General features: G+C 39.6%; 1 protein-coding gene across 2 annotated transcripts in view; it reads right to left on the reverse strand.

Annotated features, from left to right (window-relative positions):
* DROSHA (drosha ribonuclease III) overlaps window positions 1–18,546 on the reverse strand; it is a 72,543-nt gene that overhangs the window by 53,817 nt on the left and 180 nt on the right. Inside the window, exons 1-9 of one of the 2 annotated variants that reach the window (XM_061994866.1) lie at window positions 18,244–18,425; window positions 15,121–15,975; window positions 12,002–12,088; window positions 10,791–11,022; window positions 9,820–9,961; window positions 6,748–6,902; window positions 3,357–3,437; window positions 804–890; window positions 611–697 (exon numbers count right to left, since the gene is read on the reverse strand). In XM_061994866.1, coding sequence (XP_061850850.1) covers window positions 611–697; window positions 804–890; window positions 3,357–3,437; window positions 6,748–6,902; window positions 9,820–9,961; window positions 10,791–11,022; window positions 12,002–12,088; window positions 15,121–15,968 — 1,719 coding nt within the window. In that variant the 5' untranslated portion in view covers window positions 15,969–15,975; window positions 18,244–18,425. Of the gene's footprint in view, window positions 1–610; window positions 698–803; window positions 891–3,356; window positions 3,438–6,747; window positions 6,903–9,819; window positions 9,962–10,790; window positions 11,023–12,001; window positions 12,089–15,120; window positions 15,976–18,243; window positions 18,426–18,546 lie in introns of those variants that run through there. The other variant, XM_061994867.1, reaches the window with a different exon arrangement.

Consider the following 18,546-nt stretch of genomic DNA (forward strand, 5'->3'; position numbering starts at 1 on the left):
TTCAAATATGGCTAACTCAGCTTATATTGGAAAAGTAGGGAAGTCAGGTACCAATTACACCCTTTTCTTGTTATGTTTGCTTTCAAAGCATAAAATTAATCACCTTTACAACTTTTATTAAAGACATAACTTGCCTAGCACCTAAACAAGAGGAACAGATGTTACAAAGCAGTGGATATGTCTAGGTAAGCTTTCAGATGAGAAATCCCTTTAGAGTGAATCTCTGAAAAAAGTCCACGTCACTTAAAGGGAAAATCATTTTTGTTGTTGTTTGTTAAAAACTTTTCCTGCTTAACAAACATCCTCATTCAATTTAAATCCAAGCAACAGTTTTAACAAGATATTCCATGACTTATTTTACTTCCAAATTGTGAAACATGTAAAAGACATTACTTTGATGCACATCACAGTCCCAGTTTGAAGAAATGCTTGTTACCATTTATGGTGGTAAAACCTGAGACTCATTAGCAGAAATGACTTTCCCCAGTCCACGATGCTGGCAAGATATTAGCAACATACATGTATTCCTGTTTCAGAGAAGCTCTACTTCAGGGCAGAAACAACTTAGCTTCCAGACAAATCTCACCTATGCAGTGATGAATATACTTACGTTTGTTAGTGGGGCATGCGAAAGCATTGAGAACCCTTCAAAGATATACTCATGGTCATCATACTCAATAACAGTAGGTCGGTCTGTCTTAAAAAAAGCAAACAAAGCCACCACAGAGTAAGCAAGAAGCAGTACTATTTCCATCACTGAAAAAATTAACAGTCCTGGTTAGAATTAGTTATGAAGTACTTACTAAGAAGTTTGTGGGAGGTGACACAGTGATTCGGTAGTGGTATAGCCTTCCAGCATTGTTGGTCATGGGGCGACATGGTTTAATGGGCTTAAAGAAAGAGATAAGTAGAATTATGTGTAGAGTCAAGGCAAATTTAGATTAAAAGAGAGAATAAAGCATTTCTAATAGCCATGAAATATGCACTAGGAAAAATTAAATAAAATCAGGTAATCATAATTAAGCATTCTGAGAAGAGGAAAAGTGGGGACTTATCTACATTTTCACTTTCAAAAATATTTTCACTGCTATTCAAAAGGAAAAAAAGGTGAAAAACATTGCTGTAGTTTCTTTTTTTTTCATTTTCCATTTGACTCTCCGTCTTTCTTATACATAGCAGTAAGTTGTTTATGTACCTGACTGATTTTCTCTTTCATATAAATTTGTTTCAGGTAACTGATTTGAAAAGCTTGCAAAATGGAACCTGGATCTCACAGGAGAATATCTCAAAGTACGTTAACTATCAAGATAGACAGGTACCAGCTCATCTGCTTGGGGCAAATCTGGGGCTTGTAGAGAAGGTATTAGCCTATCACCACAGAGACAGCTTTGGTAACCCTGCTCTGGTTGCCAGGTTTTTAATGCCTGCCTGGGAGTCCAAAGGCAGCCAGCCCTCCATGCACTCTGATGCAACACCAGATGCCTGGGATTCATGTTTTCTTCCAGCTTGTTCTGAATCTGTTCAGTTTAAAGACCTAAAAATCCTCAACAGTCAGATAAAACCAGTTTCATACAGGAAAGGCTGCGGGAACTGGGGCTTTTTAGTCTAGACAAGAGGAGACTGAGGGGAGATCTTATTAACATTTACAAATATCTAAATGGTGGGTGTCAGGAGGTTGGGACATCCCTTTTTCTACTGTATCTAGCAACAGGACAAGGGGTAATGGGATGAAGCTGGAACACAAAAAGTTCCACTTAAATACAAGAAAAAATTTTACTGTTCAGGTGATGGAGCCCTGGCACAGGCTGCCCAGAGGGGTTGTGGAGGTCTTCAAGACCCGCCTGGACATGTTCCTGTGCGACCTGATCTAGGTGAACCTGCTTCTGCAGGAGGGTTGGACTAAATGATCTCTAAAGGTCCCTTCCAACCCCTACCATTCTATGATTCTGTGATTCTTGTTTGGCCTACAAGTGACTTGCTGCAGTTCAAAGGCTGCCACCAGCCTGTTCAGAATACATTTATCTGCACTTAAAAAAACCCATAAGCAAATAGTTACTGCAGAATTAGGGGTACTACTCCTAAAGAGTGTCACAAAAGTTATCCCAATTGTGATGGCAAGAAAAGCCACAGCTCTGTGCACTCTGAAAACCCATCCAATAAACAAGGTAACTACTCTGGCTCTTCAGCCCCAAGTTAAACTTCTCACTGCTGCAACAGGCAGGTACAAAGCAGCTAGTTTAAAGATAGGCAGTTTTATCCACAGGACGTTATAAAAGCTAGTATGTCCCAGGAGATTCTCTGACACCTCGAATTCCCAGCTGGCCTCACTTCAGGGAGCAGCTGCCCTCATGCAGCAGGTTTATACATTGGTTTTCTCCTCCTAAATTTTCTCCCTCCTTCTCTGCAAGAAAAACACTAGAGACAATGTGGGGAGAAATTGATCCTGAACTGGAACTATTTATAATGAGCTTTACACCAAAGACATTTTTCTGAACTGGAATAATTCACAGAAGTATTCATAAATCTTTAATTGCAGAGAAATATGAGAATGTTTCAGTAAATATATGTAAAAAGACATCCTGAAATACAAAATTCTTAAAGAAAAATTACAAAAATAAATTGTAAAGTTTATATATTCATGTTCTCCAATTTTTTTCTAAGAACAAAGGTTTTTTAGAATAAAAAAGCTTGAGGTCATCCAAGCACTTCCAGAAACAATACTGGTCATAAAGCATGCTTTGTACAAGTGATAACTTCTAAGCAAAATAACACAACACTATTTCAACAACATTTTTGTAAGTAAACTACTACCATTCTAAAACATGTTTCAGGAAGCCAGTGGAGTAATTTTTTCTAATCATACATTTATAATGAACTGTTTGAGTGTTTGCAGTGTAAAAATGCTCTAGTGCTAAGGCAAGAACACCATTTGACAAGCTTCCTGCTCCTACCAGCAGCAGAACTGCTATTTTATTTACTTTTCCTTTTAAAGCAATCCCTTCACAAAGAGGGCTCTCATAACATACTCATCCACTTGAAGATGCTAGATCTTTGACCATAAGTTATTTTTTACTAATGTAATTGTGTTGCAGAAACTCCTTTTTTTAAAAAAGGTCTATTTTTTTAAAAGAAAGAGAACTAAACAAAAGCAAGTAACAACTTTCCATGGCTTTCAGGTGGATTTCATTACAGGTATTGTGTTTCAAATACGAGGTTATAGAAATAAAGTGATTAAAGTCACACAGGAGTTTTTACTCAGCCTGTAAATCATGGGAAAAAAACCCATCAAATCATCCCAAGTATGAGTTAACAGCAGCATGTTTGTATTTATAATTGCAGTTGTTTGAATGGCTTACCTCTTCGCCAGGATAAATGCCATGTCTTATTCCTGTTCGTCGGGCTTTAACACTGCACTTGCACAAAGGTCCATCATTCATCTGTCAAAAACAAAATAGGATTCCGTTTTTATTGAAAAATGATTTTGGAAAAGTATGTTGGTTTTAATGCCTGGAGTGCTGATGCTTCTAAAAGCCTGTCATGCTTAGATAAAGTGGATGTTCTTAAGCCAATAATACTGAAACTGGATAGACTAATGTAAGAAAACTGCGCAATAGCATTAGAACTTCATCACTGTTACAGAAGCACAAGATGGAAAAACACTCTCAGCAGAATTCTACCACTCTACTATCATACACATGTTTTCCATTTCTTATACATACAATCACCGCAGTTTGTCTGACTAAAAAAAACCTCAGGCCCTAAACATGCACAGGTAAATACTAACATGCTGAAACCTCCACATTCAAACAATTCCACTGAGTTCACTGATTGAAGTCCTGTCTCTGTCACGTGCCACATCTGTCGTGGCAAGGCCAACTCTCAAAGCATGCAAAGCAGACTCTTTTAAGATTTTACTTGGTACTTTAAGGAACTAATGGGAACACTTAAAATCTATCCTGTGAACAGATCAGTAAAAAAGAGGGGGGAGAAAATATCGACTTCAGTTCAAAAAGTGCCATTGCACACAGTAGTGTCTGTTTTTTTCATTTTTATGACCAAGTTCATAGGTTTTTTTAATAGTGGGGTTTTTAATAGTTTTTTCAATAGTTTTTTTATAAGAAAAAATTATTTCACTGTGAGGGTGAGGGAGCAGTGGCACAGGCTGCCCAGAGGGGTTGTGGAGTCTCCTTCCTTGGAGGTCTTGAAGACCCGCCTGGACATGTTCCTATGTGACCTGATCTAGGTTGACCTACTTCTGCAGGAGCGGTTGGACTAGATGATCTCTAAAAGTCCCTTCCAATCCCTACCATTCTATGATTCTATGAAGTTCAATCCAGACTACCAATTACTGCAACACCCTAAAGCTTTCTGCTTTTAACATCATGCTGATTGCAGAAATACAACAACAACAACAAAATAATAAATGGAATCAAACCAGAGAAATGAACGGAGTTCCCAACTCCAGGCTTCAACAGAGTTTTCCAAAGTTTGAGTCCAAGAACAGAAACACCTCAGACTTAAAAAAATCCAACAACCTTGTAGCAAAATATAAAAACCAGCAGAACTTCCCATGCTATTAAAAGCAGTCTGAAATGTAAACAGTATTCACTGTGGGGCTAAACAGCAGCATTACACAACAGATATAATATGCAGACACCTCTGAAAGCAATAACCACCAAACTGCTGTTAAGGTAGTCTGTTCAGCTGGAAGAGGGACACAACTTTTTAGTTTTGATGTTAATTCTCTGAATGTTCCTCTCTGTGTACTTTCTTCAGACTGGCACAATGCATACATGTAAAGGAACGTAAGTAGTAGGGCACTTCTCTAACTCCTTTGTGAACATAGTCATGCAATCATGCACACAGTGACATGATGCTTTTTTGTTCACACTTTTCTTTTTTTTCCCAACACTCTGAGCCTGTTGAGGAAAGTACAGGCTGCATGACACTGAATCATGCTTATAGGTAAAAGCATACTTCCTCACTGGCTTATACAGCCACAAAACAGAAGAGTTAAAAAATGCAGTCAATAGCAAACTGCTTATCACATCCCCCCCAAAAAAAGGCCTAGTGAGGCTGTTAAAGTAATCATCACTTCTTTTTGAAAATCCCCATAATTCTAAGAACTGTCCAGAACTAACAGTGCCTCTCTGTTACATTAAATGCACAGAACAAAAGTAAAAAGAGATGTAAAATACTTCTAAGGTCCAGGACTTGAGAAGCAAGACAAATACATGTCTATCTTGTCCCTAATGACACTGCTCATGGAAAAAAAAGCAGAAGAGCAATGATGAAGTGATGATGAATTGATGTTGAAAGATTACAATTTTACACAGGCAGCAGCTTCTAACTTTCTCTGACCAACAGGGCAGCACAAACAAGCAGATAACACTTGCAAGGAAAAGGTCACTGCAATGACATCAGCTTTAACTATTTATTTTCTGGCAACTACCAGCACTGCTGGAGATTATCCAAAGTAACAAACACACTCTTCAGACTAAAGGGTTGGGAAGATCCATCCTAAAAATCTAATTCCGTGTCGGCCAGTGTTCTTGTACGTGCCAATGTGCACCAGAATCATTCCTGGTTTATGTAGTGATAGTTAGAAAGCATTTTGGCATACCAGATAAATACCCAGGAAAAGTTCAAACTTTATCATATAAAGTCTACTCAAAATCACTACAGCACTGACAAGCTCAATATGATCCCACTTCAGCCTCTCCAGGAAAGATGAAGAGTCAGTCAGAAGAAAGTTTTTGAGAAAGTTTTGCAGCAAGAAACTCATAAGCTACACATTCTTGAATCTATTCCTCCTACAGTTATTCCACTGCTTTTTATTTAGTTGATATTCCAGCCTAGAACGTGACTTTGAAGTGTGCCCAAGAGCTACACAATTTCTTCAGCTGAATATCTAAATACTTTGGTAATTTTGCTTTCCATACAAATAAAACCAGTTAGCTATGCTCAGTCAAATTAGTATTTTTTCTTTTTTAACTAAAAGCATAAATATGAGTCTGTAATAGAATATTCAACAGAACTTTGAATTACCACAGAGGCAATAAGCATTGCAGTATCTTTGAATTATGATTTGTTGCACGCTAAAACTCATGCATCACACAAAGTGCCAGAAAAACAAATGTACTGAGGTGCCGTTTGACAATGAGTTAGAATAGACTCTAAAATATTTAAGTAAGAAAGATGAAGATGGCAAATTTGCAGACAAAACCTAGCCTTCTGTGCAACGTATACATTCAAAACAACACTTCATGAGCTCAGCAATTATATTTAATGAGAACTATAATCTCCATGCAATCACAAAGGAACCATTAGACAAGAAATTAGGAGCATTAACTGCATATTTAAAACATTATTTATCATTATGAGCTGAGAGCTTTTAGGTGAAAATTTAGTAAAGAAGGCAAACATGTTGCCTTTTCTCCATCCCAGAATTCATCTCTGTAACTTCATCTCAAGGCTAAAAGGACACCATTAGAACACTGTTAGCAATTCAAGTTTCATTAACAGTGATAGACAAGATTCCAGTGGAATCATTCCCAGGATTTATGAGCTGGAACCACACTCTTGAAATCAAAAGTGAAGCACTTTGAAGAAAATGAGAAAGAAAAGGGGAGTAGCAAATGCATATCAAACCAGCTGTTACTGAGTATGTTTGACGACAATGCAGAATTTATGGCCTACAGAGGGAAATGACTTTCAAACATGTAGTACTTTTTCCTGAAACCATACCTGTCCTGGATCATTGTACCACAGTTCTTCATGGAGACGATCAGGGTGTGCTTTTTTACGCTTAATTTCTCCAATGACGTCGAAAACATCCGAATCTGAACTGCTAGAGCAGCTGCTGTCATCTTCAGAGTCGCACTCTGATTCACTGGAACTCCCTGATTCACAAAGGGAAGAAAAAAAAGGTCAGTTGAACACTTCTGCATACTCTCTTCTCCAACAGCAATGCATTCCCTAACATGACATAGATAGCTGTGGCCTACTGAAAGTTACTAAATTGCACATGACATTCACTGTAACAAAAAGGGGGAGAGCAACTGCATTTTTAATCCAAAATGACAACAAATGCTATGGATATTAAATGTTTATAACAACTGCATCTGTTTGCATGCATGAGAGATTGCTGTTCGGCTGTCCAGAAGCACCACTGAGTAGTCGTAGAACAATTTCAGTTACTTGACAGTAACAATAACAAAGCTATAACCAATGCAAGTATTACTGTAAAGTTTAAAAGAAAAAGTTAAAAACAGAGAGAAGAAAGAGAATCCCTACAGTCACTAGCATGAACTAAAGAGAATCTCACACTTAAAAGTTAATTCTGCTTGCTATGAGCAAAGTGCTTATGTCTAGTTTCATTTTACTTATAAATGTTCCATCTGTAGCAAGACACTGTCTCTTTGAGAGTTTCAAAACAGCATATATACATAGAATTATTATAGAACATGTACTATTAAACTATTTTTCAAAATGAGTTATTTCTTATAAATCCATTACCACATATTAGAAACCACAGACAAGAAGAAAACATAACTTCCAGCTGAGTGAATCCAGTCACAAGATTTTTCAAGGCCCTGTTCTGGGAGTTTTCCTCTGTGCTTTAAAAAACATTTTTTTTTTTAATTAACTGAAAGTTTTTTTCTGATGTATCAGAGGGGAGAACAACACTAAAGGCAAAGTAGAAAAAAAATCACACTTGTTAAAATGTCTCCTTTGTGGTGTTGTCAAAGTAATGTCAATAAGTGGCTGGACTTTATTAAAAAAACCAAAACAACCCACACAAAAAAAAACCAAGAGCCCAATCTCACATATCTCTAACCTCTTGTGGTACTGACAAGAACCTTTCTTAGGCATGTAATGTCACGCATTTGCACAGATTCACAGATTCTACAGGTCAAATGTACTTATGATGCAAGTAAGGTTTATTATCCTTGGTAGGAGGGATGCAACATTTCTTATATTTCTAAGTTTGGACTTCAGAGAAAATATATTACTACACCACCAGTGCTTTGATATCCTTTGAAACGGTGGTTGAAAATATCTGTATTTATTGAATACAAGACTCTCCTTAGCTAAAAGGAAAAGGAGAGAGAAAAATCTGAGATAACATTACTAGTAAAATATGTTTGTGTTTTTAAAAAAAAATCAAGATTTCTTTTTAAATCTATATTTTTTATAGTCCAAAATCAGTGTAAGGTGTTATTAAAATACGTCCTTGGGACATAGTGCTTACTTAGGTCATATATATTCAGTAGAAATGCAGTATTGTCTAAATGTTCATTTATGTATATTCCTACAAATATTCACAAACCCCTTGGGTTTTAAAAGTTCTGTGATAAACATGAATCCGTTGTAAAAGTATAATTTTGGGTGCAAAATAAGTGTGAGATCTGTGAGAGTATGCTGAATTCTGAAAGACCAGTGCAGAACTTTTGGATTTCATGTATTGAAATCAGCCTTTTGTCATTTAAAAGTGCTCCTGGAGTGCACTGCTGTCTCACTCCAACTACTGCTCAAAGTAGAACACAGATAGTATTTACTTAAGTACTCTTAGACATTACAGGAGAAGCTGGCACAGACACCGAGTCAACCTTGGAGACCATTTTAGATGCTGAGCCTTTGGGTGCTCCAGAAAGCGTGGAAGAAACAACAGAGATACTTTGCTCTTGGTTCAATCATATGTTAGCCTGGAGCAGCAAAGGAACTCTTTCTACAGAGTTCAGAGGAAGTGAAGCTTTATGCAGATACATTGAATGTACATCCACATGCAAATATACCTCCTGAAAAACCCTAGTTAACTTTGCTAGTGACTCTTGAGTGACTTTAAATATGTGCAAATCTGCTGTTGAAAAAAAAATGTTTAAAAGGTGTTACCTTTAAAAAGTGAATTCGTATATTATTTAATCTGTGTTTCTTTCATCTCCATTGCATCTTTCTATTCTGACATATAACTGTATAAAACTGACCATGTCATTTGGTATATCTGTATTTCAATTTCAGAATTTTTGATGTGTGATGTGTTACCAAATTCACCTGTGACAGTCTGAAGCAGCTCAATGGGCAAATAGGAAGCATCAGTTAGAACTCAAGCCCAAAAGAACAGCCTATGAATTTCTTGAACTGACTGAAAATCATAGAATCATTTAAAACTATGAAACATTGGAATGCTGGAACTGCTAATTATTCTCAAAAAAAATAGAGAAGAAAAAAAGCTTTCACTGACTTCTGAGTAGACAAATTGCTAACAAAAAGTACACCCTGTTAATTCAACTGGTATTTCTCCAGTGGCTCCACACAGCTAGCAGACTTATTTCACTGCAAGAAGATCCATATGAGTGGTGCATAACAATTCACATAAACTATGTTTTCAAAGCTGATACTTCTGAACCAAAACACAATCCAGAAGAAAGATGAACTCAGTGCCACAACAAGCAGCCACGTGAGTTTATCACCACTACTCTCGCTTCTTTTTAGAAATGTAAGACCAGCAGCTCCTGGAAAGCCTCTTGTGCAACACGCTCTTTTACTTATGTGATGCTGTTGAGGGTGCTTTCATACCATGGAAAAGACTTTAGCATAAAGCAGTGACAGATATGGTCCGTTTTCCCTTAAGATTTCTGGGTAAAGAGTCTAGCCTTACTTCAGTCAAAATCAACAGTAAAACTCCCATGGATATGCAATACAAAAGAAAGATTTAACAACACACATTAACTTACCAATGTTAAATACACAGAACTGCCAAAACCAGGTTAACTACAGATTATCTCATTTCAGAGCTTTGTCATCCTTTCCGCCTACCTAAATCTTCATCCAGCTTGGTCTTTGGTGGCTCCCATGGTGGCCTGGCTGCTTTGGCCTTTGCCTGTCGCTTTCCTAACTCCTCATCAAACTTTTCATACAGATCTCGGAGCTTGCTTGTTCCTACCACAGTAGAGTCTCCCTGTTAATTAAAAAACAAAGAAACAACAACAAAAAAAGACAGTGTTGAAACAGCACATGAACACAACATATACCAGTGTTTTACAATGAAAAGCAAGGAATAAAGACAGATCTGCGTAGTTCAATGAAACACGGAAATACTTGTTAAGGTTCTAGTAAATCGTTACAGTGCATTACCATCAAACCTTTGGCTTAACGAAGCAGAACTATGTCTAAGCATATTTAGTACAGCTCAACATTGATTTTCAATAGGTCTAGGAGAAACCCTTGGAAGTGTTTTGTTATTTAAGGTAACTTTATCACACACAAAACCCACAATCCAGATCATTTTGTTGCCGGCTTTGAAACACCATGAATTCACTCTCCCTCTCATTCTCAAAAAACCCCCACAAGCAAGCACAAAAAAACCCCAGAAATCTTCCACCCATCACGACTCCACCAGCAAACATTACTGTCAAGTGCAAAGAATTTCAACTCCCTGATTCTGAACAGAATTTCTCCAAGGTTGTGGAAATATATGGTGCTTGAGGTATCTTTGCTCAAATGCAGGTATGATGAGAAAAAAAATCACCCTTCCCCCCTGGAGACAGAAACGTACCCCTCTTCCACATACTGCTACTCAGAATCCAAACAGACAGAAGAAACTGATGAAAACAGAGAACACCACCAACAAATAAAGCCTTTAACAGGGTTAAAAGACTGAGATGGTTGGGAGGAGAGGATTAAGTGACACAGAACCGAATTGTGCTGAAAGGATCATATTAATCAAGTAATCAAATAATCAATAAAGGACTGTGTACAGTAATTTTAGAGTTCTCTTACAAACATACCACTTGATCCATGGGGTCATTGGAATAATAGCTTTCAGAATGGGTACAGCGCACCCAGACTGGCTTAAGTAATTCCTCATCTTCCTCTTCATTTTTTTCAGATGCATTTTCCTCTGATTCCTTGTCTTTGACAGCAGTATAATTTTTCTCTTTGCTGGAGCTCTGGTTCTCAGACCACCTTTCTCTCTCCTCCTCCCATCGGAGTCTCTTTCTCTCTCTGCTTGGAGATCGGCTTAGTGGAAGACAGCAAATAAAAGCAAATTTTTTTAGTATCTTAATCATGTCAGTTTTATAATGAAAACCAAATAGTTTGCTTTGCAACAGTACATCATTTTATCACATGAATTACAACAAAATCCAATTGCCTCCTCCTGCTTTTAACTCGTACCACGAAGAGTACTTCGCAGTTCTGACCTATTATAAAAATTACTAGAAATTGAAAGTGCTTTTGTATTTAAAACTTTATTCAGTATTTAGAATGAAAAGATATTTGCTATTTTAGATTAAACTTCCTACTTACATTCCAAGTGACTTTCTTTAAATTTTGTTCCAAAGTTTGAAACTCATCACTGAAAACTAAAAGTCACGACACTCACAATTAAAAGTTACACTACAAAGAAGTTTTAATACATAGCCCACAAACTATTTGCATGAGAAAAGAATGAGGGTTTTATTAAAATCACACAGAAGCCACACTGCTTCTGTTATTCCAATTCTAGCACTCCTTTGAACAACATAACCTATGATATACCTTCTGTGCTGCAAGATTAATGCTTTCAAAAGCTGAATGTAGGAAAACTACTTGTTGGGTTTTTTTAATATCGTTTGTTTCCAAAGTATAATGCTGCACTGATTTCGACTATCCAAGACTAAGAAGGAAAAAAGCATCAATATAAAAAATGCTCCTACAAGATGACCTAAACATAGAAAGACTTTAGATAATCTTGGTACTTAAAAGACTGGAAGAAGATGTAAGAGGTCTTTAGGACACAGCACTGAAGCTCTCCCTCCAGAGATTAATCCTGCTTCTAACTCTACAGAGCCTTGAGATAATTGATATTTGCTTGTATAAGCAGATGGTTATATATTTAAGACATTCATCTTTTTCTGAGTTTCAAACCAGGCATGCATGCACATATACACAAGCAAAACTTCACATGTGGATGCATAGAGCCTTAAATACACAAGAGGCTGAGTGCAACCTTCCTTACCTTCCTGCTCTCTTGTAATCTTTTTTGTAGGATCTGTCTGGTGATGGTGATCTTCTGCTGTCACGGTGCCTATGCCTCTCCCGCTCCCTTGAAGAGTTCAAAACAGAAGCTAAATGAGAAATCTGGCATTTTGTACATTCCATTTCCAAAAGGAGAAGAGAAGCAGTGACCTATCTCCTCTGCCATAAGGCTGTGTATCTCAAAAAGACAGTTCATTCATACCATATAGAACTTCTAGAAATTCACCACAGTACTTGTTGCCACTCTTGCTACAAATGGCCAAGGGCAAGATTATTGTGTCTTTAACCATTCTTAGTGCCTCAATGAAGGGAAAGAAAATCTATTCCATGTAAAATAGCTTTGAAAGCACAGTAGTCATTCAAATGTATCAGGCAAGCTCCCTCTCCCTGAAAGCTATCTCATTCACACATAAAAACCTGACAGAAACAAAATCTTCATCATGCTGAAGCTATTAATCTCATCTACAAGACTCAACTTGCATATAAAGAACTTGACCATTCAAACATATCTCTAGTGTGAAAGAGCTTTACATTAAGTTAAGGCTTGGGGAAGAGTGTCTGGAAAGTTGTCCAGCAGAAACAGACTTGGATGTGTTGGCCAACAGCTGCCTGAACATGAGCCAGCAGTGTGCCCAGGTGAATGAGAAGGCCAGGGGCATCCTGGATGGTATCAGAAACAGTGTGGCCAGCAGAACATAGGAAATTATTATACCCCTGTACTCAGCACTGATGAGGTCACACCTCAAATACTCTGTTCATTTCTGGGCCCCTCACTACAAGAAGGACATTGAGGTGCTAGACTGTGTCCAGAGACAGACAACAAAGCTGGTGAAGGGTTTGAAGCACAAATCTCATAAGAGTGGCTGAGGGAGCTGGAGGTATTTAGTCTGGAGAAGGCTGAGAGGAGAGATGATTACTCTCTACAACTACCTGAAAGGAGGTTGTAGTGAGGTGAGGTCCCAGATAACAAGTGATAAGAAGAAATGGTCTCAAGTTGCACCAGCGGAGATTCTCACTGGATGTTAAGAAAAATTTTTTCACCAAAAGGGTTATCAAGCATTGGAACAGGCTGCTCAGGGAAGTGCTTGTCCCACTCCACAGGGAAGTGTAGATGCGGTGCTCAGGGATGTGCTTTAGTGAGACTTGGCAGTGCTAGATTAATGGTTGGACTTGATATTGCAGGTCTTTCCCAACTTAAACAATTCTATGCTTCTATGAAAATACTGTGTACATGAGGCAGGAAAGACCACACAGGTAGTTTTCATACTCTGCTAACAATTGACAACTTGTTAGTCCACAATTTTTGTGTATCTGTCAAATATCCTAGCAAACAAGTCTGCTGATACAAGGGGAATTATAAATATATATCTCAAGTGGTCTGGTGGGCTAACAGAATGAGTCAGGATTATTTACAAGCAGATCTATGTATGTTTCCATACGCATATCAAATAGAATGCAATTTACAAAGCACAAAGTTCATAGAACTTATCTATTCTTCTTCCCCTCACTTATTCATCCTTCTCTGCCTGTGCCTGGTTCAGGCATGGATTTCAGTCTCCAGAGACCATATTCTGGGCCATCTGATTTGCTTGAGAGATCGATGCAGTGCAAAAAACAGCAAACAGTTCTCATTAAAATAAACATATAATGTGAAGTAGACCTGGAAGCTGTGGGCTTCAAGTAGTAATCCACAAATATTTGAGAATGAAAAACATGTATTTTCAAAACTTGAACCAACTTCAAAATCTAAACAACAAACTGTGTAATTACGTGGCAAATATTTGAGTCACCTACAGAGGGTAGAAAATTCCACAAGCTCATCACACAGAAAAGGCCAGAGTCTTAATGCCAGCTGCATTCAGTTTTACGAAAATCCTCCTTTGGAAATCAAAGTAAACTTACTGAATGTGAGGTTTGGGGTTTGTTTTTAAATACAGCTGTCTAAAGTTTTGTAATGAAATCTGCATATATAAGTCAAAGTGGCTTTGTTTCCATGGGCACTATGTGAAAATTCATGTTTCACATGAATTTAGAGTATGTGATCCAGGTACTCTGATAAACATTTACATACTTAACTTTCCAGTATCTTTCTTGGAATATTCTGATCTATATCTTAGACACAAATAAAGCCACCGAGAGAGCAAATCTAAGACATCTGAAGGATTTAAATGATGATGATGGTTTGGTATAAAACACTGCAAATCAAACTACATCCGGTCAGCTCATAATTTGTAAGTTGCTCGTGTCTTTGAAGAAGAGAGACAGAGACTTCACTATACATCCCAAAATGAGCAGTTGACACTCCACCATTTGGATCATAACATGTCAATATAGCCTACAGCTTGCCTATTTCTTTTAACTGGTGTATGCTGATTTTCATTTTAGGCCTCTCTGGACATCACAGGCTAACTTCCTGAACTCTTCATCCTGAACAGAATCACACAGGCAGGCCTAAGCACTCACTGCAAGGTCCCATGAAGTCTGCACACATCTGTTCTGGTCTCCCACAAGGTTGAAGACAGAGCGGGATGAAGAACACCATGAGACGTGTTTTTCACTAAAACACCTCACTGTAGGGATTAGATTTAAGCACCTATCAGACTATAAAACCCCCTCAAAGTCCTGGTTCTCTACAAGTACAGGGCTTACTCAAAGAAAGACCAAATTCAAGTGAAACTCGGAACTGTAACTCTGGCACCTAAATGCTGAAGTACTGGTGGGACTTAACTGTTTGTTAGGCTCAACTTTAAACACAGTCTTTTGTGTCAAATTGTGTTAAGTGTACTTCCATGTCCCCTGTGCCTAAGTTTCTATGATAAATTCCCATCAGAGCAGAGTACTACTCAGCAATCCACTCAGGCTTCAAACGAGAGCTGTCTCCATGGAGAAGAGCAATAAGTCTGCCAGCTCGTGCAGGTGAGGCAGAAGCAGTGTACTTGAAAGGTGTCAAAACAGTAGCTCATTCTATCAGACCTGAGTACTGTCTACCTCTTGAGCTAGAGGGAAAAACGAGTGTGAAGGAAAAACATCGATGCAAACAAGTATTACGGAGCAATGACAACAGCTCTCCTTCTGCAGGCAGAAGATGCCTCAGGTTACCTGTTACGCTCGTAACTCCTGTGATGAGGCGATATCCTTCCTCTGTCATAGTCCGTCCGGTGCCGACTGCTCTCCTGCCTCCTCCTGTCCGGACTCCGGCCTCGGTCCCGACGATCGCCGTGGCTAGTGGAGCGGTGCCTGTCCCCGTGCACATGACCGTGCTCACGATGGCGGTGCTCATCGTAGTGTTTGCTCCTGTCTGGAGACCGACGATCGCTTTGGGACTTCTCCCCCTGGTACTGCCCCGTGTGCCGAAAGTGGCTGCTGCTCCCGCTGCTGTTGGTAGTGCTGCTCTGAAAGGAGCCAGAGCTGTGCTGATAGCTATTGAAGTTAGGTGGTGGGAAGGATTGCTGCGAATACCCTGTGGAGTACACGGGCTGGTAGTTGACTTGCTGTGGTATGACCGGTGGGGGAGGAGGATGTGGTACTGTGGGAGGAGGCATCATGTAAGGGAAAGTGCTTTGCCCAGCAGGAGTTCCTGGCACTGGAGTGTTGCTAGGATTTGGCACTGGAGGAGGAGCAGGAGGGAAGCACGGAGGCACCGGGAAGCTCTGCCTTATCTGGTGGTTTGGAAATGGGGGCCTCATGGGACACTGGCTAATGGGATTTTGGGTGGAAGGGGGCACTGGAGGAGGATAGGGCACAAAGTCTGGTCTGGGAGGCATGTAGCCAGTGGTTGGAGGGTTTGAATAGGTTGTTGGAGGGGCAGTCTGCTGGTCATACTGGTATTGTACTGGCTGTTGTGGGTGAAGCTGCCGTAAATTCTGAGGGCGGTAGGTCTGTGTTGAGGTTCGTGCTCCTGGTCCTCCCTGGCCACGGGGACATCCTCGCCCAGAATGGAAAGACATGGCTCACCTTTAACAAGGAAAAACATTTCAGTGTCAGACAATTTTTGTACAATGTCTTTAATGCATTTGCAGGAACTACTCCCAAAGCCTTACAGTTTCCTTGAAGAGAAACAGTGAAAAATGTCACAGAGAGCTTTGTGCTCCTTGGACCTCTAATACAGGTCATTTATGCCCCTTTGTTTTCTCTAAGCCTCTAATCCACAAAAACATTCTACTATCTTTAAACCAGAAGCTGAACTGGACCATGTTCTCTGACTTAGGGCAAGGTTGATTTCAATAAATGATTAATCTGCCAACTGACCAAGGATACAAGCATCTCTACTGGTACTCACTAGGCACTTTTGACGTAAAGTCTTCAGATACCCCACACCAATGAAACCACTTATTTTTCTAGCTACAACTATCATCCCATGTCCCATAGTGAGGAAATCTTTCTAGAATATGATTCTGAACTTTGGGCAGAATAACTTTACTAACACTTCATTTCAAGTTACTTGGTCCAACAGGTCATGAACATTTCAAATGAGACAGTAGCAACTTTCACTCACAACTGTGACTCCAATTCAGTAAAGCACTGAATGCAACAGATACCTCAAAGTATGTTGAGTTAGGCAGGTATATTTCTGTGGAAGAAGAGTCTTACAGGTCACAAGAAAAAAAAAATATGCACAGTGTGCTGTTACTCCAATTTCAACTAAATAAATGGTTCCCAAAAAATCTGCTGCCTGCTCAGCTGTGTTACCTTTCCACCAATTGCTGCTGCTTCAAGTACGCTCAAGTCTTGCTCAAATCTATGCATGGGTTTAGTGCACTGTAGTACTGGTCATAAGTGAAAAACACTGTGCTTCACTAAAGTTAAACTTCATTCTTTCATTATATTGTTTAGCTTCAAATACTGGAAGAATGAGAAAATAATTTAAAATTTAAAAACCCATTAATGGTGTTTTAGTTGGGATGGAGGGAAAATCCCTTGGAAAAGACAATTTGACTTTTGCAAGTGCTTAAAGGAGAAATACACAAATAATTGGAAAGGTCTCCAGACAAAGAAAACAAAGTCTTCCTTTTACTGAGGCTTTGCTGATGCTGAAGTACATGCACAGAATACTCTCTCACTTGTTACCACACAACCTGGCCAACTTGGCCTGCACAAAGCACCGTTTTCAGCTGCACTGTGGTGCAGCTGCTGTAAAAGATGTAACTTGGTATAAGGTAGCAGTCAACTTCTGGTGAAACAGAAAGGAAAAGAAACAAGGGGGAAAGAACTAATATCTAGAAGGAATCAAAAGGACCCTGTGCCTCTCCTTACACAGATAAGGCTTTGTGGAGGCCAGTGAAATTGGTCATGGTGGGAGCATTCATTCCCTCTCCAGAGCAACCAAAGGCCAAAGTGAGAACCTTGCACTTCTGGGGGTAGTGGCCATGATGGTAATCCCACTTGTTCCCTCCAGTCAGCCTTTGTCTGCTGTATGCCCCAGCCTTGTAAATGCTATTATATACACACAAGGGGAGCAGAGTGGGGGGGAAAGTCCATTTCCATTATTTTGTCTCACACCAGTGCAAACCTTTGTCAATATTAATACTAATTTATTAGACGATTAATCAACTTTGCTTTATATTGCATCATGATCTTGTACAGCTCCATCTGGTAACAGAAAACCATTTTACACTTTGCTAAGATTTGCATACACATTTTATTTAAACAGGCTGAGCTAAACTCTTACTACCTTAAATCGAAGCAAAGGCCACCACAGTGCCCTGTCCTTCAAGCACATTTCTTTTTAACACATCACTGCATTCAAAAAAAAGCTCTTGTTTATCAGCTGTCTCATAAGTAGAGCTCAACTCCCCCAACACCAGGGAATTGCTCTGGGTCTATCACTTTAATTTCACTGCTTCACAGAATCACAGAATGGTAGTGTTTGGAGGGGACCTTTACAGATCATCTAGTCCAACTCCCTGTAGAAGCAGGTTCACCTAGATCAAGTCACAGAATGCACAGAATCACAGTTGCAAAAACCACAAAAACATCAAAAGAATCCCAAGTTATTTTAAAGCTCCCTCTGCTGTAAACTTTGGCCATTTTCAATTTTCATGTAAATTTAAGTAAGTTCAAAAACACTGGGAAGGACAAATTCTCCTTTTCCTGTTACACAGAAGAGAAAATTTATTGTGCTGCTGGAAGCTGAAACATGCAAAAGTAACAGCAGTTCCTTAAAAAACTGAGCACTCCTCTCCCTGCAGGTGAGGGCAAGAGAGCACTGAGCCCAGGTCTCACCCAACTGCCGCCTCTCACAGTCCAAAACGGCCTCCGAAAGGTCGGCAGAAATAAGGAGAAAAACCGGGCGGCGAGATGGACATCCAACCGAGTGAGCTCCGTCCTCCCACCGCACAGCCCCGCTCCTCACAAGGATCTCGCCTCAGCCCCGGGCCGGCTCTGCCCTCACACAGAGGAGCTCCGCTCTCTCATACGGATCTCTCCTCAGCCCCGGCGGGCTCTGCCCTCCCGCCGCACGACCCCGCTCCCCGCATGGAGCGCTCTCCTCAGCCGAGGTCCGCCTGGGCCCCGCCACCCCGACCC

Source organism: Colius striatus, chromosome 4, assembly GCF_028858725.1.
Source record: "Colius striatus isolate bColStr4 chromosome 4, bColStr4.1.hap1, whole genome shotgun sequence".
Classification (NCBI taxonomy): domain Eukaryota; kingdom Metazoa; phylum Chordata; class Aves; order Coliiformes; family Coliidae; genus Colius; species Colius striatus.